Source organism: Trachemys scripta, chromosome 3 (genome assembly GCF_013100865.1).
Source record: "Trachemys scripta elegans isolate TJP31775 chromosome 3, CAS_Tse_1.0, whole genome shotgun sequence".
Lineage (NCBI taxonomy): Eukaryota > Metazoa > Chordata > Testudines > Emydidae > Trachemys > Trachemys scripta.
Genome location: NC_048300.1, coordinates 130,356,196 through 130,378,475, shown reverse-complemented (window position 1 = coordinate 130,378,475; position 22,280 = coordinate 130,356,196). Strand labels below are relative to the sequence as shown.

The window sequence follows — 22,280 nt, the reverse complement described above, 5'->3', positions numbered from 1 at the left end:
TAGAAATTAGTGTTTATATATTGGGTTTACTAAAACAAAAATTAACAACTCGTGTGGCACTGCAAATTATGAGAAGATTCAAGGCCAAAGTGTTTACTCAATATCAGTACAGTGACTGGATGAGTGGTACCAATGATCAATTTTGTTTCCTTACAAAGGGAGAAGTGTTTGTCGGACATACCTTGAACATTTTTATTGCTAGCAATGTGCTCCAATAATTTCTTGGAAGGTATTCTGACTTTGACATATGCTGCATAGTGACCGCCTCGCATTGAGCCACTGTGCTCCACTATTCCATAAAGAGTGTACAGAACTCTTGCTCCATCTGTAACATTCTTATTCACAAAATCACAGAAAATAAAGATGAATTGTATCATTTCATAGTGGATTTTTACAATATATATGTTAACACATTTCAAATATTACAACAATAAAGGGAGCAAATAGGTGATAAGTACTGTAGTTTGTTAAGTATGTTTTGCAATGCTGAAGTAACTTGAGAAAGAAGAGAAGACTATGTTATTCAGAGTTCAATAACTAAATCCAGTTTTGTTGGAAGCACTGATAATTAGCTGTAATGCTACTGTGTTCATTTTAAAACATTAAGTGGGACAGATCCTCCTCAACTGATTTCAATGGAGCTATGCCAGTTTACACCAGTTAAAGAACTGATCCTTGATTACTGCTTGAACACATTCATTTGTAATTTCTTTGGGGTGAAAATCAGAGTTTAACTTGTATCCATAGCTGCAAAAGTTACACTACAATAAATTAATGCTTTAAAATAAAGACTCTAAAATGTATTCTTAATATACTGTACCTTGCAGGAAGCGGAACAAAATGGTGCTAAGTCTAAAATCAGTGGGAAATCCACATGTCTATTTACTTTCCGTAGACTCAAACCAGCCTTCAAGAGAAAATAAGAGTATGAAAGAAACATTTTTACATAGCTGCCTTTTAAATCTAACTGTATTGCTTCAGTACTAAAATAATCTAAGACAAAACAGAATACAAAATCTGTAATGAATGTGGATAAAACACATTTTCTATTCATCTCTTCAACATTACATAAAAAAAAAAAAAACCTATGGTACAGAAACGTTATTTTGATTTCCTGTGCAACCTGAATTCTGCCCCTTTGTGTGACCATTCTGTGCAATGGAGACAGGGTACCACAGAAAAAGTAGAATGTGAATAAATGGTATTTATTCTTAAACACCATCATACTGCATGTACACAAGGGGACAGAATTAAGGTTGCACAGGAAACAATAAATCTGGAATTTCTTAACTTTTAACTGTTAATTTGGTTGCAAAGTCAAGCATTCTATTAACATTTTAATGCAATTTCCTACGTTTTTTATTTTTAAAAGTTAAAAAGAAATAACATTGTATTATATACAATTGTACCAACTCTCTATCACACATCAGCCAGCGTTCAGTTATTTTTGCATATTGCCAAAATTTTCCTGAAGAATGACAATTTTCAAGAATTTCTCTCTCAGCAACACTTGAACAGAATTTCACTGGACGAAAAAAAGGCACTACATTCCCTTGGATCCAGAGCTTTTGAGGTAAAATTTGAAATATGATGGATGGCAAAAATGTGACATGGGAATATCTAAAGCCAAAAGATTTGGAAGAGCAATGGAAGTATTTGTACATACTAAGGGGAGGAAAGTCAGCTAATGTTTAGATTTAGTTATGATGGGAACAATCTGAATATGAGTACTCTGAACTGTATCTTTTGGAGTTTGGGATTTGATGTAATCACCCTTGATGTGACTAATGAACAAGAATTGGCTAATACTCATGTGGGATGGAATGAGTCAATGGCTCTTAAATTATGAGAATATGGTGTAACGGCAAATCCTTCCATAATGATAAGATTGAGCTGCTTTAGGAAAATTAATGGGGGAATATATTTTCGGGGATATGGTTGTTTATTTATGTTTATTAATCAGATACCAGTAAACAAGATTGCACCAAGAATCAAGGCAGACAAGCACCCATATAGGAGGGGAGAAGTAATCGAAGCCCCAACTATTGTGGATCAAACAATCTGGTTGGAAGGAGCGCAAGTAAACGTAAGTGCACAACATTCGGAGTGTATGCCATATGCCTTGCTTCTATTACAAGTGTGGCAACAACAATAGGGAGACGGGACTATACAAAATGAGAGGTATGGGGGACTATACTGTAGGTAGTATTAGTGCTGGAGCTTTAAACTCATTTGATATTGAGACGTTACAAGGGAAAATGTCAGCTTTGAGTAAGATTTTGGGGGTTATACACACACGACACAAAATTTTGGTGCATTATCAGAACAAGTAATAAGAACTGTGGAACTCCAATTGAAACAAGCCCAAGCCTTGAAAACGTCTCTAAATGTAAATCTGTTTGGTGTGTCTGAGATTGACAATAAAACTGTACAGATGCAAACTTATGGGATACAATACATAGAGAGAATGGTTAATCTGTTAAGTAATGGGCAATGGCCTTTTGAGTGGTTCAAAGAGCCTCATATATGGAATCAACGAATTGCAGGATGGAAGAAATATATGGAGTTTAATTGGAATCAAGCCACTCTGAGGGGAGACTGGAAAAGCAGAATGCTGTTACACAACACAGGGAAGCAAAGAAAAGCACCAATGGCCTGGGTGTGGCCAAAAATTATTAATGAAGAGTTATGGTCATCCCGTAGGGAGACCTCTATTGCGAGTCTAATATTTCCAAAACAAAATTTGTGGGATTTGCAAGAGATTTTGATAAAATTTGGTTTTGTTCTAATTTGTAATGAAACCAAATTCCAAAATACCGATACTTCTCAAGAACTGAGAATCCTGAGTTTTGGCCAGCTCTGCCTCCCCTTAACCCAGTTTCCATCTTTCACACATGGGGCTCCCCCAACATCTCCAACCTGGCTTTTCCTGTGGTCTACTGAGGGAAGTGAGGCATCTCCCAAAACTGTCTCCCCCATTCATCGAATGAACCAACAATATGCCCCAAGTGGGATCTGAATTAATAGATGCAGTATTAGCAGCTAGTGCTCAAACCCACAGCCCTATGCTGCAGACTGCTGTCTCTCTTCAGCAGTCAACTAACATGGCCAGAATAACATGGCAGTAGCCAGGAGGCTGCTGCCACTGTACCTTCTTTCTTAAATAAGAGGGAAAAAAACAGCAGTCCTACGAAAAACCCTTAGCATACCCCCGTGTGAAAGCCACTTCTGTACATCTCTACTAGGTACAGACAGTCTGTTACAACAAGTTCTTTCAATGAGTGAATTTTAAAAGAACAGATTTTTTTACTTTTACCTGGTGGAATCTTTTCAGATGGAGAACAAGAATGGCAGGAACCGCAGAAATCAGCAGTTGCTTCCGGGCATTAGTGTATAAGCCATCGGTTTTCTTTTCTGTGCAGCACATAGTAGAAGAATTATAAAACAATTCAATAATTTATAAATATCAAAGTGATCACACAGAATATTTAAAACTATTGAAAGGCACGTGCACAGAGAGAAATCTAGTTTCTAATGTTCTTTTTTTAATCAGTTCAACATGTTTCACTGTTTACAGCCAGCAAAAATACTTTCTGTATGTGATACTCACTTAGTGAATTTAGGAACATAACACCAAGAAAACAAGTGGAATTTCTGGTGGGAATGGCAGTGAAAGGAAGAACATTTTCTGTTTTGTATTATTTTAATACATGACCTTACCCACTCTTGGCCACTATTATGATCTCTCATCACACAAATTAGCAAAGAAACACCATTCACCTCTGTTCTATAGATCAGCAATCAATGGCTCAGACACTTGCTCAGAAGAGACACTGACATGTCAGTGGTAAAAGCTGAGCATTTTAATACTGGTCTTGAATTTAGTTCTTATATTCATAAATACTGGTGTTGACAAGACTAAGGTTCTGATTCTACAGCAGGATCAAAATGGTTGGACTCTTATGTGCCTATTCAGCAGGATGCTGGGAGGGACAAAGGTCCACATGTCCAAGTCTAAGTTTATAATCTGAGATACTGTAACCTTCCCTTGATTCATCCCAATCTTCTCACTTGAGAATTACTTAAAACTATTTTACCAGTTCTGAAAGTGTAAATCACACTTAAAATAACAAGCTGTGTGAAGATCCTGTTTGATTACACCAATGTAAAATTCCGGGGTGCAATCCAGAAACAGTGAGAGGTTGTGCAACTACCTGCCCGGTAACCCAGAGTGCCTTAAATGCCCTGTTGCTGTGGTTCACTGCCCAACAGGGTGCTGGAACAATTTGTATAGTGGGGGTACTGTTAGCCATTGAACCAAACTGTAAACCCTGTATATGATGGAAACTACTTCAAGCAAGGGCTGCAGCAAGACCCCTAGCAACTATGCTGCCCAGACAACAAAAGCCAGCATACAAGCCACACAAGCCAGCACTGAGTGTCTGTGCACTCTGTAGCTCTGGTTCAGTGCTCTGACCCCAGCAGCCTACCTACAGCACAACAGTTTCACCCTGAGCTCCAACACAGCGAGCAGATGGTAACCAAGGGTGGTGGAGACCAGGGTAAAACTGTTGTGCTATAGGCAGGCTGCTGGGGTCAGAGCATTGAACCAGAACTCCATAGCACACAAACACTCAGTGCAGACTTGTATGCTGGCTGTTGGTATCTGGGCAGTGAACCACAACAGCAGACCATTTAAGGCACTCAGGGTTACCGTGCAGGCTGTGACATAACTTCTCTCTGGTCTGGATTGCACCCCAAAATGTCACAGTCTTACATAGAACAGTCCTGTTAATATACCCAGAATGATATTAGCTTTTTCCTGAACCCCTCGATCCTTTTCAGTAGCAATACTGCCGAGTCAGTTATTCCCCATTTGGTCGTTGTACATTTGTTTTTTTCCCTTCCTAAGTGAAGCATTTTACACTTTTTATTGAATTTTATCTTGTTGATTTCAGACTTCATTCTACAATTTTCAAGGTTGTTTTGAATTCTAATCCTGACCAAAGTGCTAGCAACCCCTCCCCACTTCATGTCATCCACAATTTTATATGCATACTCTCCACTCCATTATCCAAGTCATTACTGAAAATATTGCATAGTACTGGACCCAGGGCAGACCCCCTGAGCGTGTTAAAGAGAGTTGTTTAAATGAATAACACATTTACACAACATTAGCACATTACCTGTGCTGTGAGTTTTCTTTTGATACTTCTGTTTCCTTTCTGTACAATTCTCACATAAAAGCTTGTTGTTCCCCATTAACAGCTCCACAGATGTAAACTGGTAGAGGCAGGATTGAACAGAACATTCTTTAGAGCTAGTTATATAACTTTGAGAAAGAGTCTGAAAAGCATTTTGAGGGCTTTGGGACAAAGGGGACTTTTCCACTGAAAACATGGAATTGTTTGACAAACTTAATGATGGATCCCCACTGATGGGTTCTTCGCTTTCATTGACAATACTGTTGAAGCTGAGCTTGGATATGGCACTGGTGATCATCTCATTATTACTGTCACTTGGTTTGTTGTGTGGCAGTCTAATGTTTACCAAGTGGTTAAGCCCGTCAACGTGCAAACCAGATGCGTTACTGGATCTACCAGTAACTGCTTGCTTAGCAGCACTTTCACCTTCTGAGGCTTCGCTGTCTGCATCAACGCTACTTTCTGAACGGCTGACTTCTTTTTCACTGCCTTCAGTCTGACTTCCATTTGCTGTGGATACAGTAGCTGTATTTATGGCCTCAGAATACAAAACTCCAGAACCACCTTCTACTTCAAGCTTTCTTTTTTCATGCATGATAACTGGACTTCTCTCCTCTTCCCCAGAGGAGGATTTCCTGGCAAGACTTCTTTCATGATTTAACTGATTCTGGAAATTGCCACATTATTATTTCAAAGGGGCATGGGAGAGAAACAGAAAAAATATACTAGTGAATCTAAAGACAGTCAGATATCATTAAGTAGCAGTAAATATAACTTATGACACTTTCAAAACAAAATAAAACCCAATATTTTAATTTATCATCTAGCTATGCAATTATTAATTAATTTATTTGTTTGTATTGTGTTAGCACCTAGGAGCCCCATTCATAAATCAGGACCCCACTGTACTAGGCACTGTACAAACACAAAACAAAACAATAGTCCCCTGCCTCGAAGAACTTATAATGTATAGACTTGATCTCCTAAATTCTTTAGATAATCTGGTTCTTAAATGTAGATCTGTACACTGGGCAGAAAGAGATGTTACATAATTAGTGAGATCAATGCTTCTTGAGACAAATCATATCAAATTTGTGACACTATAGCTTCCGCTGTGGATGATAAAGATTCTACATTCTGCTTGTAAACTTGGACTGTTAGTTTAGTTGGACTGATTATACATTTTGCTGCTAACAAAGAAATAGCACTCCCAGATCTATAACAAGATTTTTAATCATTGTAATTTTCATGGGACCTAGGCTGTCTTGTTCATACAAGAATTCTGATTTAAGATTTTGAAATATATTGAATTTTTTTTATAACTGAGAAATACTATTATATTAAAAAAAAATCCTTAATAAAAATGAACAAGAAAAAGGTATCAAAAAAGGTCATTTCAACAAACTTTTTATTACTTCAAAATTAGTAAAAAGGATTCACAGACTTTCTCCAGCCAGCACTACTGCATGTACTTCTTCCCTTACTATCGCAACCATGCAGACAACTGTCTCCAACCCAACAACAGAGGTGTGGACTACGCCCTCTCTCATGCGCTTCATATTAATGTAGAGTGAAGGGCAATGCCAAAGTTTTTCTATTTTCTTTAATATTCTCTTGCCCTGGAACACCCAGTATAATAATTATTGTGGTAGCTTAGTTTGAATTCTTGTCATTACTCTACTCTCACAATCTTTTGTGGCTGCAAAGGAACGCATGATAGTGGTCACAGGAAGAAATCAGGGCTGATTTTGGTTGAGACAAGTTCCAGTGCTGGGTGTTGCTTGTGCAGGCCTGGGAACTGCTGGAAGTAAGCTGAACTATGTTTTCTAGATGGCGATTTAGGCAATTACAGGGATGGGTGCTGTGGATGGGAGTTCAAGGGGTGGCACTTCGGTTCTTCCAGTCCCACCTGCGCCATATTTAGCATGTTTTAAATACCGAAGTTTGAAAATGTTGCCATCCATTAGATTCACCTTTTCTGTATTGACAACTCTACTACTGCAGCACCATAAATGAATGTAAAGGATGGTCTATGTATCTTTATTATATATTTTTATACCAATTCTACTTTTATATTGACCTTGTATGTATAGTTATATTATCTATAGTTGGATTATTTCAAATTTAAGAAGAGGAAAACTTGCAATCCCAGAAAAATACTATCATAGATAAAAATCTAATCAAAACTGGCATCTGGTTAAGAAATGTCTATTTATATTCTCAGCTCTTTTTTCCTTTCTGTCTACCTTCTTGTAGCTAAGTTTCAATGAAAAACTTCTAGTCCATCTATTTTTATCTTTATACTTAATTTCATTTTCCTTTATATATATATATATTCGGGGTGTGTCCAAAGTCCAGTTAAGTCAATGGAAATCCTTTCATTCACTTCAATGCGTTATTGATCAGACTCTAATTTTCCCATTACTATGGATGTCTGTGCTTTTATCTTTCTATCTTTTTGCCTTGTTTTCACTATACCTAGGGCCCTACCAAATTCATGGTCCATTTTGGTCAATTTCACAGTCATAGGATTTCGGCTATTTAAATATGAAATGTCACAGTGTTGTAATTGTAGGGGTCCTGAGCTAAAACGGAGTTGTGGGGGATTGCAAGGTTATTGTAGAAGGGGTTGAGGTACTGCTACCCTTATTTCTGCGCTGCTGCTGGTGGCGGCATTGCCTTCAGAGCTTGGCAGCTGGAGAGCAGCAGCTGCTGGCCGGGAGCCCAGCTTTGAAGGCCAGCAGCAGCGCAGAAGTAAGGATAGCATGCTATGGTACTGCCACCCTTACTTCTGAAGGCAGTGCCTTACTTCTGCACTGCTCCTTGCAGAGCTGGGCCCTCCACTCTCCAGCTACCCAGCTCTGAAGGCAGCACAGAAGGGTGGCAATGCCGCAACTCACTTTTGAGTCAGGACCCTCAATTTGAGAAACACTGCTCTCCCCTGTGAAATCTGTATAGTATAGGGTAAATGCACACAAAAGACCACATTTCATGGGGGGAGATAATATTTCACGGCCTGTGATGCATTTTTTATGGCCGTGAGTTTGGTAGGGCCCTAACTATACCACTCTTCTCACTAGTTTTGTCTCATGTGTCTTCTTTGGTCCTTCTCCACTGCTCTTCTTTTCATTCTAAATGTTCATTTTCTGTGTTTACGCCCCGATTTACCAGAACCCTTAAGCATGTGCTGAAGGCTCCAATTCAGGAAAACATTCCTGCTCCGGAAGGGTGTTTGAGCACGTGTTCAATTTTAAGCACGTGCTTAAGTCCCATTGAAGTCAATGAAACTTAAACATGTTCCTAAATGTTTTATTTCATAGGGATGGACTTGTGTTTTCATAATTCGGGGCCTCAGACTGGAAAGTCATGGTGCAATTTAGCAAAGAAGAAATAAAAATTACAAAGACAAAACAACCACAAGTGAGAAAAACGTCTTGCCCCACTGAGGTTTGTTTAATTTCTACAAGTTGTTAAAAGGAACTAATTCACTATTGTTACTAATTCCTACTAGAATTCAGGATACAGTATTATGAAAACAGAGCTCATTAAGTCCTTAACACTAGGAAGTTTAGTTTGCTGAATAAAAGCATTAGGACTGGCAACTAGTGCTTGGATGTCTTCCTGCTGAAAGTGGATTTTTTCCAAGTGCCCTTGGAGCTCCAGATATAGGCTTCTCAAATCCTGCGCTAGAGAGACAGAATACAAACAGACTTGGAATTGGCAATTACCTGTTTCAGATAGATAGATTCAGTGTAGAGAAAGGATATTTAACATCTCTTAATCAAGTTATTCAGAAAGACAAAGTGATGTATGGTCCAAAAGGGAAAAAAGCACAAGGATTTTTGAATCACGGAACCACACAAATTAGAGATGGGACAGATTTATTCGGTTATTTTGTATATACCTGGGAAAACAAAGTTGCTTCCTATAATCTATTAGAGGGTTTTGTCTAGACTTGGAATACTAATTTTAAATGAATCCTGTATTTAAAAAAGGTTTTAAAAATCAGATTTATAGTTTGATTCATAATTCACTGACTGAAACTACCTACAGAGTTTTATGCTTCTGTCAATATTATTAGTAGTTTCATATACATTCAGGAATTGTTTAAGTCATTCAGCATTGGTATTATGACATATTCTAATATTCTGCTGGATGCTACATACAATAAGGAGACTTACAAAAAGAATATTCTAAATAGAGAACATGAATACCAAACCAAAGCCTCTGTCACACATTATTAGCAATAATGCACATACAGAACATGGATTACAGATTTCCTTTCCTCTGCAGAGCTCTGACATTTTTAAAAAGAAAATGCTTTCTTGTGAAATACTATAGAACAGAGCATGACAAAGGAAGGAGCTTCAGTGTTAATGAACATTTTTGTTAGTTTGGCAGGTCTTCAGAATGTTGTGCCACCATCAAGAAGGACCATGTTAAGGGGCTGAACTGTGACTCCCAAGCCTTTGGGCAACTGGAGGCTGAGTGCATCATAGAAGCCATATTCTCAGTCTCCAGGGGGACTGTGTTGGCTGTACTACTCTTGTAGCACACCCTGCCAACTGATCCACCAAATGGCACTAATGCTGACTTGCCTGCTCTCTTTGCCAGCATTACCACGCCTGTGATTTCAGCCAGAAGCAAACTTGGAGGATAGCACGAGGCGGGAGGCCAACAAAATGAAGTCATGTGAATTAAAAACTAAATCTAGAGAAAAGATTTCACTTTTACAAACGAAGCCATAATTTTCAAACCACATGGCATCCCAGTCACTGATTTTTTCATGCATATAATGTTCTCTATATTTTTATAAATCTGTAATTTAGCTATTTAAAAATATGAACTTTAAAAATCTATAAATCTAGAAGTAAATATGCAGCAGATCAATTTGAAGTGGATTTTTTTAAGCCTCCCAATTCATTGCACACTAGAATTCTACTTTGTTACCTGAAACATTCTAACAGGGTTTGAATATAAAGTTGGCCAGCAATGCTGTTACATTCTAACCTTATCTTTTGTTAAAGAGTGTCTCCTGGTGATTTTTGGTTGTTGATTATTTGGCGCAGTAATAGCAGAGCAGTTGAACTGACCAAGATCTGCTTCTTGTATGTTTTTACATTTACTTGTCCTTCCCAAAGGCATGGGTTTTGACACCTGAGAAATAAAATATTGTGATTTAGGAAAGAAATTATATAAAATCCCATTTTCCTTGTATCCATAAAATAACTAAATGCAGTTTGCAGTGCGTAGCCATGTTGGTCCCATGAGAGATCTCATATCTTAGTTGCACTTTTATTTAGTACTAGTCTAAATAAAGCCACATTCTTTGGTTAACTGGCCTCTGACTTGTGATACACAACTGCTTTCTAAGTTTATAGAACATAACCTACTAGACCTGGGAAAACTGCGTTGACACCCAAGGGTCTGCAGATATAAAAATGGGAACTTCCATTTCCAGGAAAACAATCTGATCAAAGAGGCACCAATTCCACTCATTCTCAGTAATCCTCAAACACAAGTTAAAACTGCCTTTCCCTAATAGAACCACTGGGGAAGAGTGGTGGTGAAAAAACTGCCTGTCTTTCCCCCAGAGAGAATTCTCTTGGAAGACCACTTACTCCACAGATGCAGAAGGGTGAAATTTGCAACAACAAGGATCAAACAAACAAATAAATAATTGTGTTCCAGCCTCCAACCATCAGTTCCTTTTTTACGTAAGTTATTAAATGCTCTCCTCAGCCTACATGTGAATCTACAGTGGAGCTGCTAAGAAGGATACTTAAAATAAAAACAAAAACCCAAGACTTTCTTCCAATTAATGAAGAGAGCTTATAAAACTCTGTGCTAATCATTACTTTCAAAATAATGTTCTAAAATAAATTGGAACAATGATCTTCACAGTGAACCAATTTTTACATTACCTCATCACTTTGTTAGCCTTCAGTGAGAGTTGCAGGTAAATCTCTGAGCATTTAAATACTACTTTAGTCATTTCTTTAGATATAGAAAGCAACAGATTAGGAATTGACTTTTCAAAAGCTTCTAAGTACCCTGAAATTGGTTTGCATTTAGACTAATTTAACAATAATCTGTTTGAACGTGTAAGGGTATATGTACACAAAGTATTATAAAACTAAACATATGACTATTTATGAATTGTTCTACATTTAGGCTAATTTAATATACAGATACAGACACTGTACATATTTTTTGTATATACATATACAAATTACATAATATATTACATACATACACACACTAAGGTTATTAAAGCAAAACAATGTGTATCTATACATTTCTATACACACATTTTTATACAGATGTGTAAAAAAACATACTCCAGCAGAAGCTGTGATTATTTATTAAATATTTGATTGGTTTCTTACCCTCTCCTCTATTATAGGGAGTGAAAGATCAATGAAAGGTTCCTTTACTGTGGAAATCTTGGAGGAAAAGACAATTAAATACAAAGAACTGTATTAGAGTTCTAGCATGAAGTCTCCATGTTTCTATCATAGTAGGAAAAAAACTATACAAAAGGTAATTGTCAGGTGCAAGATCTTTCTAATTAGAATGAAGAACTTTCTACAATCCTTGTACTAAATATTTACTTAAAGTTAACTGTGATTTTATTTTGGGTCAGTAAGTATTGGAGAATGCAATGTCAAATTTCAGTGTATAAAAACACTGGACAAGGTCATATATATCCCTGTGATCCATACACAGAAGAGACCTTCCCTTCCCACTCAAAGAGTGTCATAAGAACGGCCCTACTGCATCAGCCCAATGGTCCATCCAACCCAAGCCACTATCTTCTGACAGTGGCTGGTGCCAGATGCTCCAGAGGGAATGAACAGAACAGGGCAATTATTGAGTGATCCATCTCGTCGTCCAGTCCTACAGGCTTAGGGATACCCAGAGCATGGGGTTGCATCCTTGACCATCCTGGCTAATAGCCATTGATGGACCTATCCTCCATGTCAGTTGCCACTAAGTCTTCCCTTACCTGCACAGGCTCTCTAAGGGTGTAGCAATACATGAGAGGACAGGAGGTAAGCAGGGGAGCTGCATACTGTCCCCATCCCAGAACTTAGAGTAAACTAAAAAGATAGGGAAACCCTTTGAAAGGGAAGTCCCAGAGACAGATGCTGGATGGGGAGTCACTGGCAGCATGGCTTGAACAGCAACATGGCACAAGGGAACAGGCAGTGAGCCACAGGAATCACGTGATAGCTGGCAGATCTCAGATCTATGCAGATGTTGGAGGACGTGGTGTTTGTGATTGGATTACCAATTTCTTCTGCAGGCAGAGGGTGCAAACCCAATGGAAAACTGCAGAGTAAACATTGAAGGGAAACTTGGAATCTTTGACCCTATGCAGAAATGTTTGAGCTTTTGCACTGCTCATGAATACAATTATTGATATAATTGTCATTTACTCAACAAGTGGGTAAAATGACAGGATTCTGCCTAGTCATATCTGAAGTGATGTACCCCAAAATGGGTTAAATCATGAAACTGGTTCATTCGCTAAAGCTAAAAAGCTATTATATGAATTTCTTGGGTCACACATCTACATTTAGAGTGGTACTAGTAGTTAAATTAAAGCCAATCTATGGAAAAAGTTTATAGGGTGTTTAAAAATACCCTAATTTATTCCAAAATTATGTTTTGCTTCCTGAAAACCATAATAAAAAGGTATGCTAGAATTAGAGAGAGTTGGACTTTATCTACATATGCAGTGTAGTTGTAGCTGTATCAGTCCCAGGATATTAGAGAGACAAGGTAGTTTAGGTAATATCTTTTACTGGACCAACTTCTGTTGGTGAAAGAGACAAGCTTTCAAGCTACACAGAGCTCTTCTTCAGGCTCTGTGTAGTTCAAAAGCTTGTCTCTCTCACCAACAGAAGTTGATCCAATAAAAGATATTACGTCACCCACCTTTATCTACATTTTCTCTCACATTTTCTCTTCGTGCCCTCTTCCATGCTGACCTTATGCCCGAAATATCCTGCCAAAACCTGTTTACTAAGCTTCCTTTCTCGCCACATTCAAATCCCTTCTAAAAAAAATGTTGCCACCTTGCTTATGAGAAGTTAGTGGAAGGTAAACAAACAAAAAATACCAAGATGTATATACAACCCAGTGACTAACCATGTTTTCTTATTACTGTCATCCTTGCCATTCTTTTCCCCTTGTATGTTTATGACCCTCACTTGTGGGTATTATGTTAAATTTAGCTAGGAAAACATTTTTACTTGTTTTGTGATGCATCCAACATATCACTGGATGCTAGAAAAATAAATAATCAGGATTAGCGCTCCGTGTTTAAATTTAAGTGGTGTTTGTTTGTTTATGTGTTTATTTTTTGGGGTCAGCAGGATTTCGGCAAGGCTTCTGTGGAGAGGGATTTTGCAAGAACCAGTGCTAGAAAAAAAATCCCTACCAACGCTGATAAAGGAAACTGAACTGGAACCTTGTTTTAATGTGGTTGTAGCCAGCAAATTCCTGATTCCTGTGCAGACTAAGCAACAGTAATATGGTACATATAACTTCTAACCTTTCTAAGTTGTATGCAGATAAAGTTCTTCATTGATACCAGTGACATATTAAAATTATATTCTGCACTTTACACAAGGGGAAGATTACCTGGCACTGCAGAACTGTGATTAATTATTCAGACTGAAAGGGTTTATTATATGTCTATAATATGAAATATAATATTGTAAACCAAATATAAATGCAACATTCAATAATTCATGAAAATTTATCAAAATAATAAGCTTTTCATCCTTGTGACTCTAAAGGAAATTCTAACGATTATGGAAATTACTTATTTTTGATAAAATGTTGATCAATACTAAGTTACTAAAGTTATATATTGTTTAATAAAAATATCAAGTTAACTACTAAAAGTATTTCAAGAAGAGACCATTTAGATCAATATCAATTCCATAATCTGATTAAATATATTTTTCCCACTCCCTTTAATCAAATCAAAATTTCCCAAAGTGTGGTCCATGTCCCAAAGGACTACCCATGGGGGCAAGAAAAATGGATATATTAAGATAGGGAGGACTTTAACAACACATGACAGAGTTGCAGGGGCAGGGAGGGTGGACTGGTTTCATTTTCCCAAAGCGGGGCTCAGTTTTCAAAAATCTGGGAAATGCTGCATTAAATACATGATCAGTATTTCCCAAACTATTGTAGAATTTGGAACCTCCAGCCCAAGATCAGCTAGACACAAACACATTAAAGCGTCTAAATCTTTTCCGAGTCACATGACTCCTTTGTATGAGTGGAAAGGATAATATTTTAAGGACAAAATAGTCCTTTTTAATAAGCAGCCTTCAATAAAATCTTTTTACAAATAAATAGTATAAAATTGACAATACATTTCTATTCCACATCGAGCTGAATTCCAAAATACCTACATTTTCACATTCCTCACACATGACAGTGCTAGTCAATTCACCAACAAAGATCCTATCTATGAAGTTCATCTTCACACCCTCTCTTCCATATGCTGAAAAAACATTACCTTTTTTAATGTGAAAAAAACAGATCCAATGCCACTGTATAAGTACAATGTAATTCTTTCTATGATTTATTCGGAACACATATAGTACAATGTAGGAATATGCTCAAAATATTTCCTACCACTAAAGAAATTAATTCAATAAAATATATCATTTACTTTAATATTTGTCAATGCTTAGAAATACAGAATTCAGTTTCTCCCTCCCCCTCCTCCTTCAGTAACAGAATAATGCTGCATCTCCTTTTAAGAAAGGTTTTTTATTTTAATACACAATGCAAGTCATAAGTCCTATTGATATAATATTCTATTGCACTGTAGCAGGCATTTAGGCAGGAGACCTGCTGGTTGATTTTCTAAATGACAAATAGCTTCTAAAAAACTGTACAACTCAAAACCAAAACCTGTTCAATAGATTTGTAATACATTATCAAGATCAAATTACTACAGGTTTGGCAAGGATTAACTTAATTTTTCAGAACAATTACAATACCATTGGAATTTTAATTAAGCTTTAAGTATTATGCAAATAAAAGACTGAGGTTTAGAAAATACTGCCCTGATTCAAATAATTCATCTTATTTTTGTGTTGTTATTCTCAACACACTTATGTCGTCAGCAACCTTGTGGCAATTTAATCAATAACGCATTTAAGGTGGTCTCTTTATGAGTGATGCAATAGTTGTGGTCTTAATGAAAGATCTGAAGATGCAGCAGAATACTTAAGTAAAAGTAAAACTAAGTTTTACACGCCTATATGACAGTAATTAACAAAAGAAAGCCTTTATTCTAGATACTGGAAACAGATTAGTACATAACACTTCGATACTTTACATGTGCACTAGATGGCACCAGAATAACACGTAATAAAAGTCTTATAAAACCATCTGCAATACTTCAAGGCAGTCAATTTTGAAAATTATATTTTAAAACTTGTACATTTATTTATTTTTTTAAATAGTGATTGATTCATTTGCTAAAAAGAACTTAAAAATAAATCACTATAAATAACAAGACAATATTGTATTAAAGAATAACATACCTTTAACTTTTCTTTTAGTTTCCTCATCTGCAGTTTTAGTTGTTGGATTGTTGAATGCTTTTAAGATACCAGCTTGTATACGCTATAAATATAAACACAAATATTTAATAAGTATTTTCAGTGGGTGATAGGCACTCTAAAAACACTGACAGACTGTTAGAAACAATTTTTGGTTATTTCCAGAAAACTACACAAAAGTTTATATAACTCTAGCTTTAACTACATCAAGCATTTTTCCTCACAAAAAGGGCAAATTTTAGGTAGGTAGTGAATTTATCAAGAAATTGTGGATTATGAAGTGAACATTGCTAGGAAAGGAAATAATAAATTGCTTTGTAGTGCAGTGACTGGCTGGAATATAAATGTGTAAAATTTGCTAAATATCTTTAACCATGCTTCAATTACTCTATTTAGAGAGTAGTAGGTTTAAATTTTATTTGCTAGTCAATACAACCTTTAGTCACACATCAATGTGTGTACAGAAAACTCCCATTAACCAATATAAGGATTATCTGAATGTACTGAAGAGAATGTAGAACCCTACAAATATATTTTTGGAGGAGGCGAACTGCATCTAAATAGCATCCAACAGAATTATATTACCTGTACCTATAGCTTGCACATAAAAATAGCAAGTTTTGCCCACTTCTCAGCAAAAGATTAACAGCAGTTACCATAGTGAGGTCTCATATTAATAAGGCTTCAATATTTCTACAGAATATATAACTAACTTTTCCCCAGTATGCTGTGGAATAGCATAAATAATTAAACTAAACGATACTCACAAATACAGGACCAGAGTACATTTTTGGATGTATTATCCATATGTCCCTGTTTTTATTTTCCTCCCTTTTTAAAAGTACTTATTCACAGTCTTCAGTAATGTGTAATGGGTTTCCATTTCATTAGTAAAAAGTAGCGAAGTTCTACTGTATTACTATATTTGTTAAATGGCACATGGAAGTCACAAACAGAAACGAGCTGTGATGCTACAAAAGTCTTGTATGTAGTCCATAGCAGACCTACTAACAAATAATCATCACTTTTACAACATAGTTCTAAAGTATAAGATATATATTAAAATTTGAGATGGTTATAAGTTGTCATGTCATGTCATGTTCCACTCAAACCATATGTACTGGGAAATGCTATGATGAAGGATAGCTTTCGAGGTTCGATTTCCAGTTCATCTATCTACCCACAGATTAGTCATACTTCTACCTTATGAGTATGTGACCTGGCTTGTGAATTAAGTCCGGACGCCCCAAGCTCTGCTTTGTTCATCTTAAAGCCAACAATATACTAAAAGGTCTAATCAATACGTAATTCACCAAGTTGAATACCATAAATGGGTTTAGGGCCATAAGCAACCCCTTTTGTTGGGATTAGTGCGTTGAACCATTTATTTAGGTCAAAGAAAGACATAGTCTTTGAATGGTCAGGGTGCTACTAACAATGGCAGCAGACATTAATCAATTAGCAGCAGGGTTCAGCTACTTCAAACCCTGGTGTGAAACAATCTCCAGCACACATCGCTGGAAACAGCAGACAGTGTGTAATTTGGATTGTGGTATTGACAGACTTTTATTTTAAAGGTCCACTTTTATAGATTAATGTATTTTCAGAAGGATGCAGAAAAAAATAAAAACAGGATTCCAAATAATGCAATATTGTTTCAGAAAGCCCAGAAATTGGAGACAAAACCTCAAGGCACTGTAGAAGAACTGTTTTATAGGCTGTAAAAACAAATTAAAAGCATAGTGAAAAGGTAATTTATGTAGCGCTATAAAAGCATTTTGAGATTGCACTCACCTATTTGAATACAGTAGATATACTTTAAAGGACCAAATAGCTTTGATTGAAAAAATTAATCAGAATTTGTAAGAGAAGTGCCAGTTAGACTGCTCAACTAAACAGAAGGTTTATCACAGGTACACTGAAGTGGTTAGCTGCTATTTTATCAGGGCTGTTACCGAAACTTTACACTCAAAAGCAAACATTTAAAAGCAGCATGAAAGAGGAAGGTTAGTGGCTATAATCATTTCTAAAGGATTCTGGTGGCAGACATATTGCTGTAGGCTTTCTTCAATCAAAAAACACATGGTAGTGACACTCCATAACAATAGCACGATTAACAGCTGTGCAGTTCCCATGACAGACAATGCTGCTACTGCTTGTATCTGACTGGCACAACTGTCATTGCTCACAAGATTGAATAGATCCACAGATCTGACATTCTCAGTTTGTCATACCATTTATAGACCCAAAAAAGAAAGGGGGAGAAAAAAAGAGCTTTTACTAGTAATGTCCCTTACTGCACAGCCTGAGGTGATAAAGTCACTGTTAATAGTAATGCACCATTATGGCAAAACAGGGGTTTAAGTGCTGTAAAAGGTGGGACCAACCTTCATTTACCCAATGACAGAGATGGCAGAAATACTGTACAACCTAATGTATAAAGAAAATATTCCTCAACATGTTCTATTATGGTGATAACAGCAGCCACCATTGCTCTCTAATGAAACTATTAATAGGACAAATAAAAAATACACGCTAAGACCTAATGACGCTGCCATGTTCACTGATGGCACTGGAGTTTATGCTGTCATTTGTGTTAATCTGTTCATTATGGGGAGAGGGAGGAGTGTCAGAATATTAGTTTAAGTAAGCATTTCCTTGCTTTTACTGTTAAACCTATATTCTTATAGGTTGTACAGTAAATAGGGTTTAAACCACTCTACCCCATTAAAGTCAACAGGAACAGCACAGTAGTGCCATCACTACAACATTCTGAAAACTCTTTTTCACCCTTAAATTAAAAGAAATAAACAGCTATCCTTATACTTTTGCTCAATGGGTCATTTTATGACATTATAATGTCAGGACTGAGAAAAGCTTCTCCATAGTTCACTATTTTTATGATGCAGCCTATTGTTGACATGAACTAAGTTTTCAGGTTTGCAAAAAGGAGCTTCTTATTATTAAACTGGGTTTGAGTTGCATGTTAGCAATGCATTTCCACAATTCATGCTAACCACTTTTGCAGCTTATTTATAGATACTGTCACTGCATAATCTTGTTGTACATTACAAGCTATAATAGTAATATCTATAGACTTTATTCAGTCAATTAAAATATGGACTGACTGATGACCAGATGTGCCATTTGTCAAAAAAATAGTTCCATGAAGTCCAAAATACATAAAAATACTGCATCATAGAGCTGTTATGTGGCGATGGCTCAATGGCTCTATTGTGCCAGAGACCCGGGTACAGGAGTGGCTTCAGATCTCATGTCCATGATAATTCAGTATAGGTACATTACAGATACTAGACAAGTAAACTTTGCTTGGGATGGAAGAAGGGCTATATTGAATGATCACTACTATAGTAAAGTGCCTCCTTTGGGAAAAGGCTATTTTCTATTACACCTGAAGAAAGACCTTTTCCTCTGAGTCAGAAAGAGGCAAAACAGTGATGAACCTGAGATGTCAAACAAATCAGATCAGGTGTATTATGGTTCAAAACTGCACTTCTGGAAACAGGGAAGTAAGGGGCAGAAATGAAGAAAATAAATACTAAATGTATATAGATATCTTTTTTATATAAAAAGCTTTCTTTATGTATATATATTTAGTACTTGATCTAGATTTGTTAAGTAATGGGAAGTACAATTTCATCTGTAAAACAAGCAATTTTTCTTCATTTAGAACATTGCTAAAAGACATTAGAAACTTGGATAATATTTTTGCTTTAATTTTTTTCCAGTCAAATTGGTTTTAGTGAAGTTTTATAACATAAACTAATTGCTCCCTGGATGTGGGGCAGTATATGAAGTTTTATCCTGAAGCAGATTTTACCAAATGAGTTAGGGACATGACTTTTACCCTACCACTTAAAAAGTATATTTTTTAATAACTACAGATGAATCGGTCTCCTAAAATGGTGCTTCCAAAGTCACTGGAAAATTATAACAACCACCATTTATGATATCCCCTTCAACAATCAACTGAAATCTGTATCCAGATCAACAAATTTAAAATACCAAAATGAAAATGTAATAATCAAGTTGCTTTTTTGAAAAATAGTGGAAACAAGCCTTAGTAGTCATTTCATTATTTTAAACAGAGAAAACAAAGTGTGTGAAAAGGTGACATCTGATCTACAGTCAATTCGAGCTAGTTCACTGAAAATATACAAAGATTTTACCTTTGTTTCTTCTATTCTCATTGCATCCAACAAATAGTGGAGAAGCTCTTGGCTATCCTGCTGTTGAAACCCTTTAAACCGAGGGGCCCTATAGAAGAAGCGAGAAAGAAGTTCAGAATAACTCCTATGGCTTCCACTTAGGATCTCTGGGGAAGCATTTTCAGAACACTATGCCCCCTCCCCCTACCGTGCCCCTTCCAAAATAATAAATCATCATCATCATCATCATAAAAAAGACAAAAACCTCAGGCTGACGTATAGAATACAAGACTCAGTGTTATAATACGTACAATATTTGGAAAAAATATATTTAGAGACTGAAGGAACATCTTGAGTCTTGGACCAAATGGTAACATACTCCAGGTCAGAAAGAACTGTACACAAGTACAGTTACTTAGAAAGTAACAGTAAGATAAGAACTCATCCTCATTTATATTTCAATAATCTACCTATGACAGCTTCAAGCCTACTTGCTCAACCTTTTGAGCTGTAACTTACTGAATGTAGTGAAAGGCAACTGAATGGGTAAGATGGTGAATATATTAAAAAAATAAATGCCATGCACCATATGAATTTTAGTTTTTACTGGGGTAGGGGTTCCCAAACTTGGTTCACGGCTTGTTCAGGGTAAGCCCCCGGCCGGCTGCGAGACGCTTTGTTTACCTGAGTGTCCGGAGGTACGGCCGCTCATGTTTCCCGCCGTTCCCACTGGCCGGGAACAGTGAACCGCGGCCACTGGGAGCTGCGAATGGCAGTACCCGTGGACGCTCAGATAAACAAAGTGTCTCGCAGCCCGCCAGGGGCGTACCCTGAACAACCTGTGAACCAAGTCTGGGAACCCGTGCACTGGGGGGGGAGGGGGGGAGAGAAACAAATTCTCTCATGCTTTGCTGATGTACATAATTTCTACTAAACCCCAGTAATCTTTTATTTATGCAAAATTTCTTTAAATCATGCTGTTACTAATAGAGATGGGTGTTCTTAAATAAACATTCCCATTCTGGAAAACCAGGTAATCTTCTTAATCACTAATATGAGTCAAATAATTTTTGGTTATATAATCAGTTATTCAGTGTTATATAATGAATAACGGTGATTAATCGCAGTTAACTCATGCAATTAAATTTTAAAAAAATTTAATTAAAAACATTAATCGCATAAATCACAGTTTTAATCGCACTGTTAAACAATAGAATACCAATTGAAATTTTAAAAATATTTTTGGAAGTTTTTCTACATTTTCAAATATATTGATTTCAATTACAACACAGAATACAAAGTGCTCAGTTTATATTTCTTTTGATTACAAATATTTGCATTGTAAAAACGACAAACAAAAGAAATAGTTTCCCTCCCCCACAGCCACGCCGGCAGCACTCAGGGCCGCGGGGTTGTGCGCTCCTGCCAAGCAGCGCGGCAGCATGTCTGGCTCTGGCTGGGCAGCACAGTGGCCGGACATGCTGCTCTGAGCGGCATGGTAAGAGGGGTGGGGGGTTGCATAAGGGGTGGTGGGTCCCAAGGGACAGGGAGCGGTTGGATGGGGTGGAGGTTCTAGGGGGCAATCAAGGGACGGGGGGTGGGGCTGGATAAGCATGGGAGCAGGGCTGGCTCTAGGCACCAGCAAAACAAGCTGGTGCTTGGGGCGGCACATTTTTAGGGGCGGCATGGCCGGCGCCAGAATGCTGCCCCTAAAGAGGTGCCCCGGCCACCCTAGCTCACCTCCGCTGTTGCTGCCATGGCGCACGAAACAGCTGATTCGTGTGCCGCTACTCGCCCTCCCTCCCAGGCTCTCAAACCTGGGAGGGAGGGGGAGCAGCAGCGCGCGAATCAGCTGTTTCGCGCACCGCGGCGGCTTGGGGTCTCCCCCTCCCTCCCAGGCTCTCAAACCTGGGAGGGAGGGGGAGATCCCGAGCGGCCGTTCGCGTGCCGCTGCTCCCCCTCCCTCCCAGACTTGAGAGCCTGGGAGAGAGTGGGAGAAGCGGCGCCCGCGCCGCGGCCTCTCAGAGTCTCCCCCTCCCTCCCAGGCTCTCAAACCTGGGAGGGGGGGGGAGACTCCGGGTGGCCGCGGCGCCGCTTCTCCCCCTCCCTCCCTCCCTCCTAGGCTTGAGAGCCTGGGGGGAGGAGGCAGGGCTGGGGATTTGGGGAAGGGGCGGAGTTGAGGCGGGGCCAGGAGTGGGGTAATTAAATAAGGGGGGGGGGCGGCCAAAATTGTTTTTGCTTTGGGCGGCAAAAATCCTAGAGCCTACCCTGCATGGGAGTCCCGGGGGGCCTGTCAAGGGGTG

The 22,280-nt window shown here is 37.8% G+C and overlaps 1 protein-coding gene across 9 annotated transcripts in view; it reads right to left on the bottom strand.

Annotated features, from left to right (window-relative positions):
• USP45 (ubiquitin specific peptidase 45) overlaps nucleotides 1-22,280 on the bottom strand; it is a 96,948-nt gene that overhangs the window by 2,611 nt on the left and 72,057 nt on the right. For 5 of the 9 annotated variants that reach the window (XM_034765985.1, XM_034765984.1, XM_034765983.1 and 2 more), the window contains 9 exons: nucleotides 19,999-20,086; nucleotides 15,791-15,872; nucleotides 14,645-14,736; nucleotides 11,594-11,650; nucleotides 10,215-10,361; nucleotides 5,187-5,871; nucleotides 3,317-3,414; nucleotides 821-907; nucleotides 182-335 (listed from right to left, as the gene is read on the bottom strand). In XM_034765985.1, coding sequence (XP_034621876.1) covers nucleotides 182-335; nucleotides 821-907; nucleotides 3,317-3,414; nucleotides 5,187-5,871; nucleotides 10,215-10,361; nucleotides 11,594-11,650; nucleotides 14,645-14,736; nucleotides 15,791-15,872; nucleotides 19,999-20,086 — 1,490 coding nt within the window. Of the gene's footprint in view, nucleotides 1-181; nucleotides 336-820; nucleotides 908-3,316; nucleotides 3,415-5,186; nucleotides 5,872-10,214; nucleotides 10,362-11,593; nucleotides 11,651-14,644; nucleotides 14,737-15,790; nucleotides 15,873-19,998; nucleotides 20,087-22,280 lie in introns of those variants that run through there. The other 4 variants (XM_034765988.1, XM_034765989.1, XM_034765990.1 and 1 more) reach the window with 4 other exon arrangements.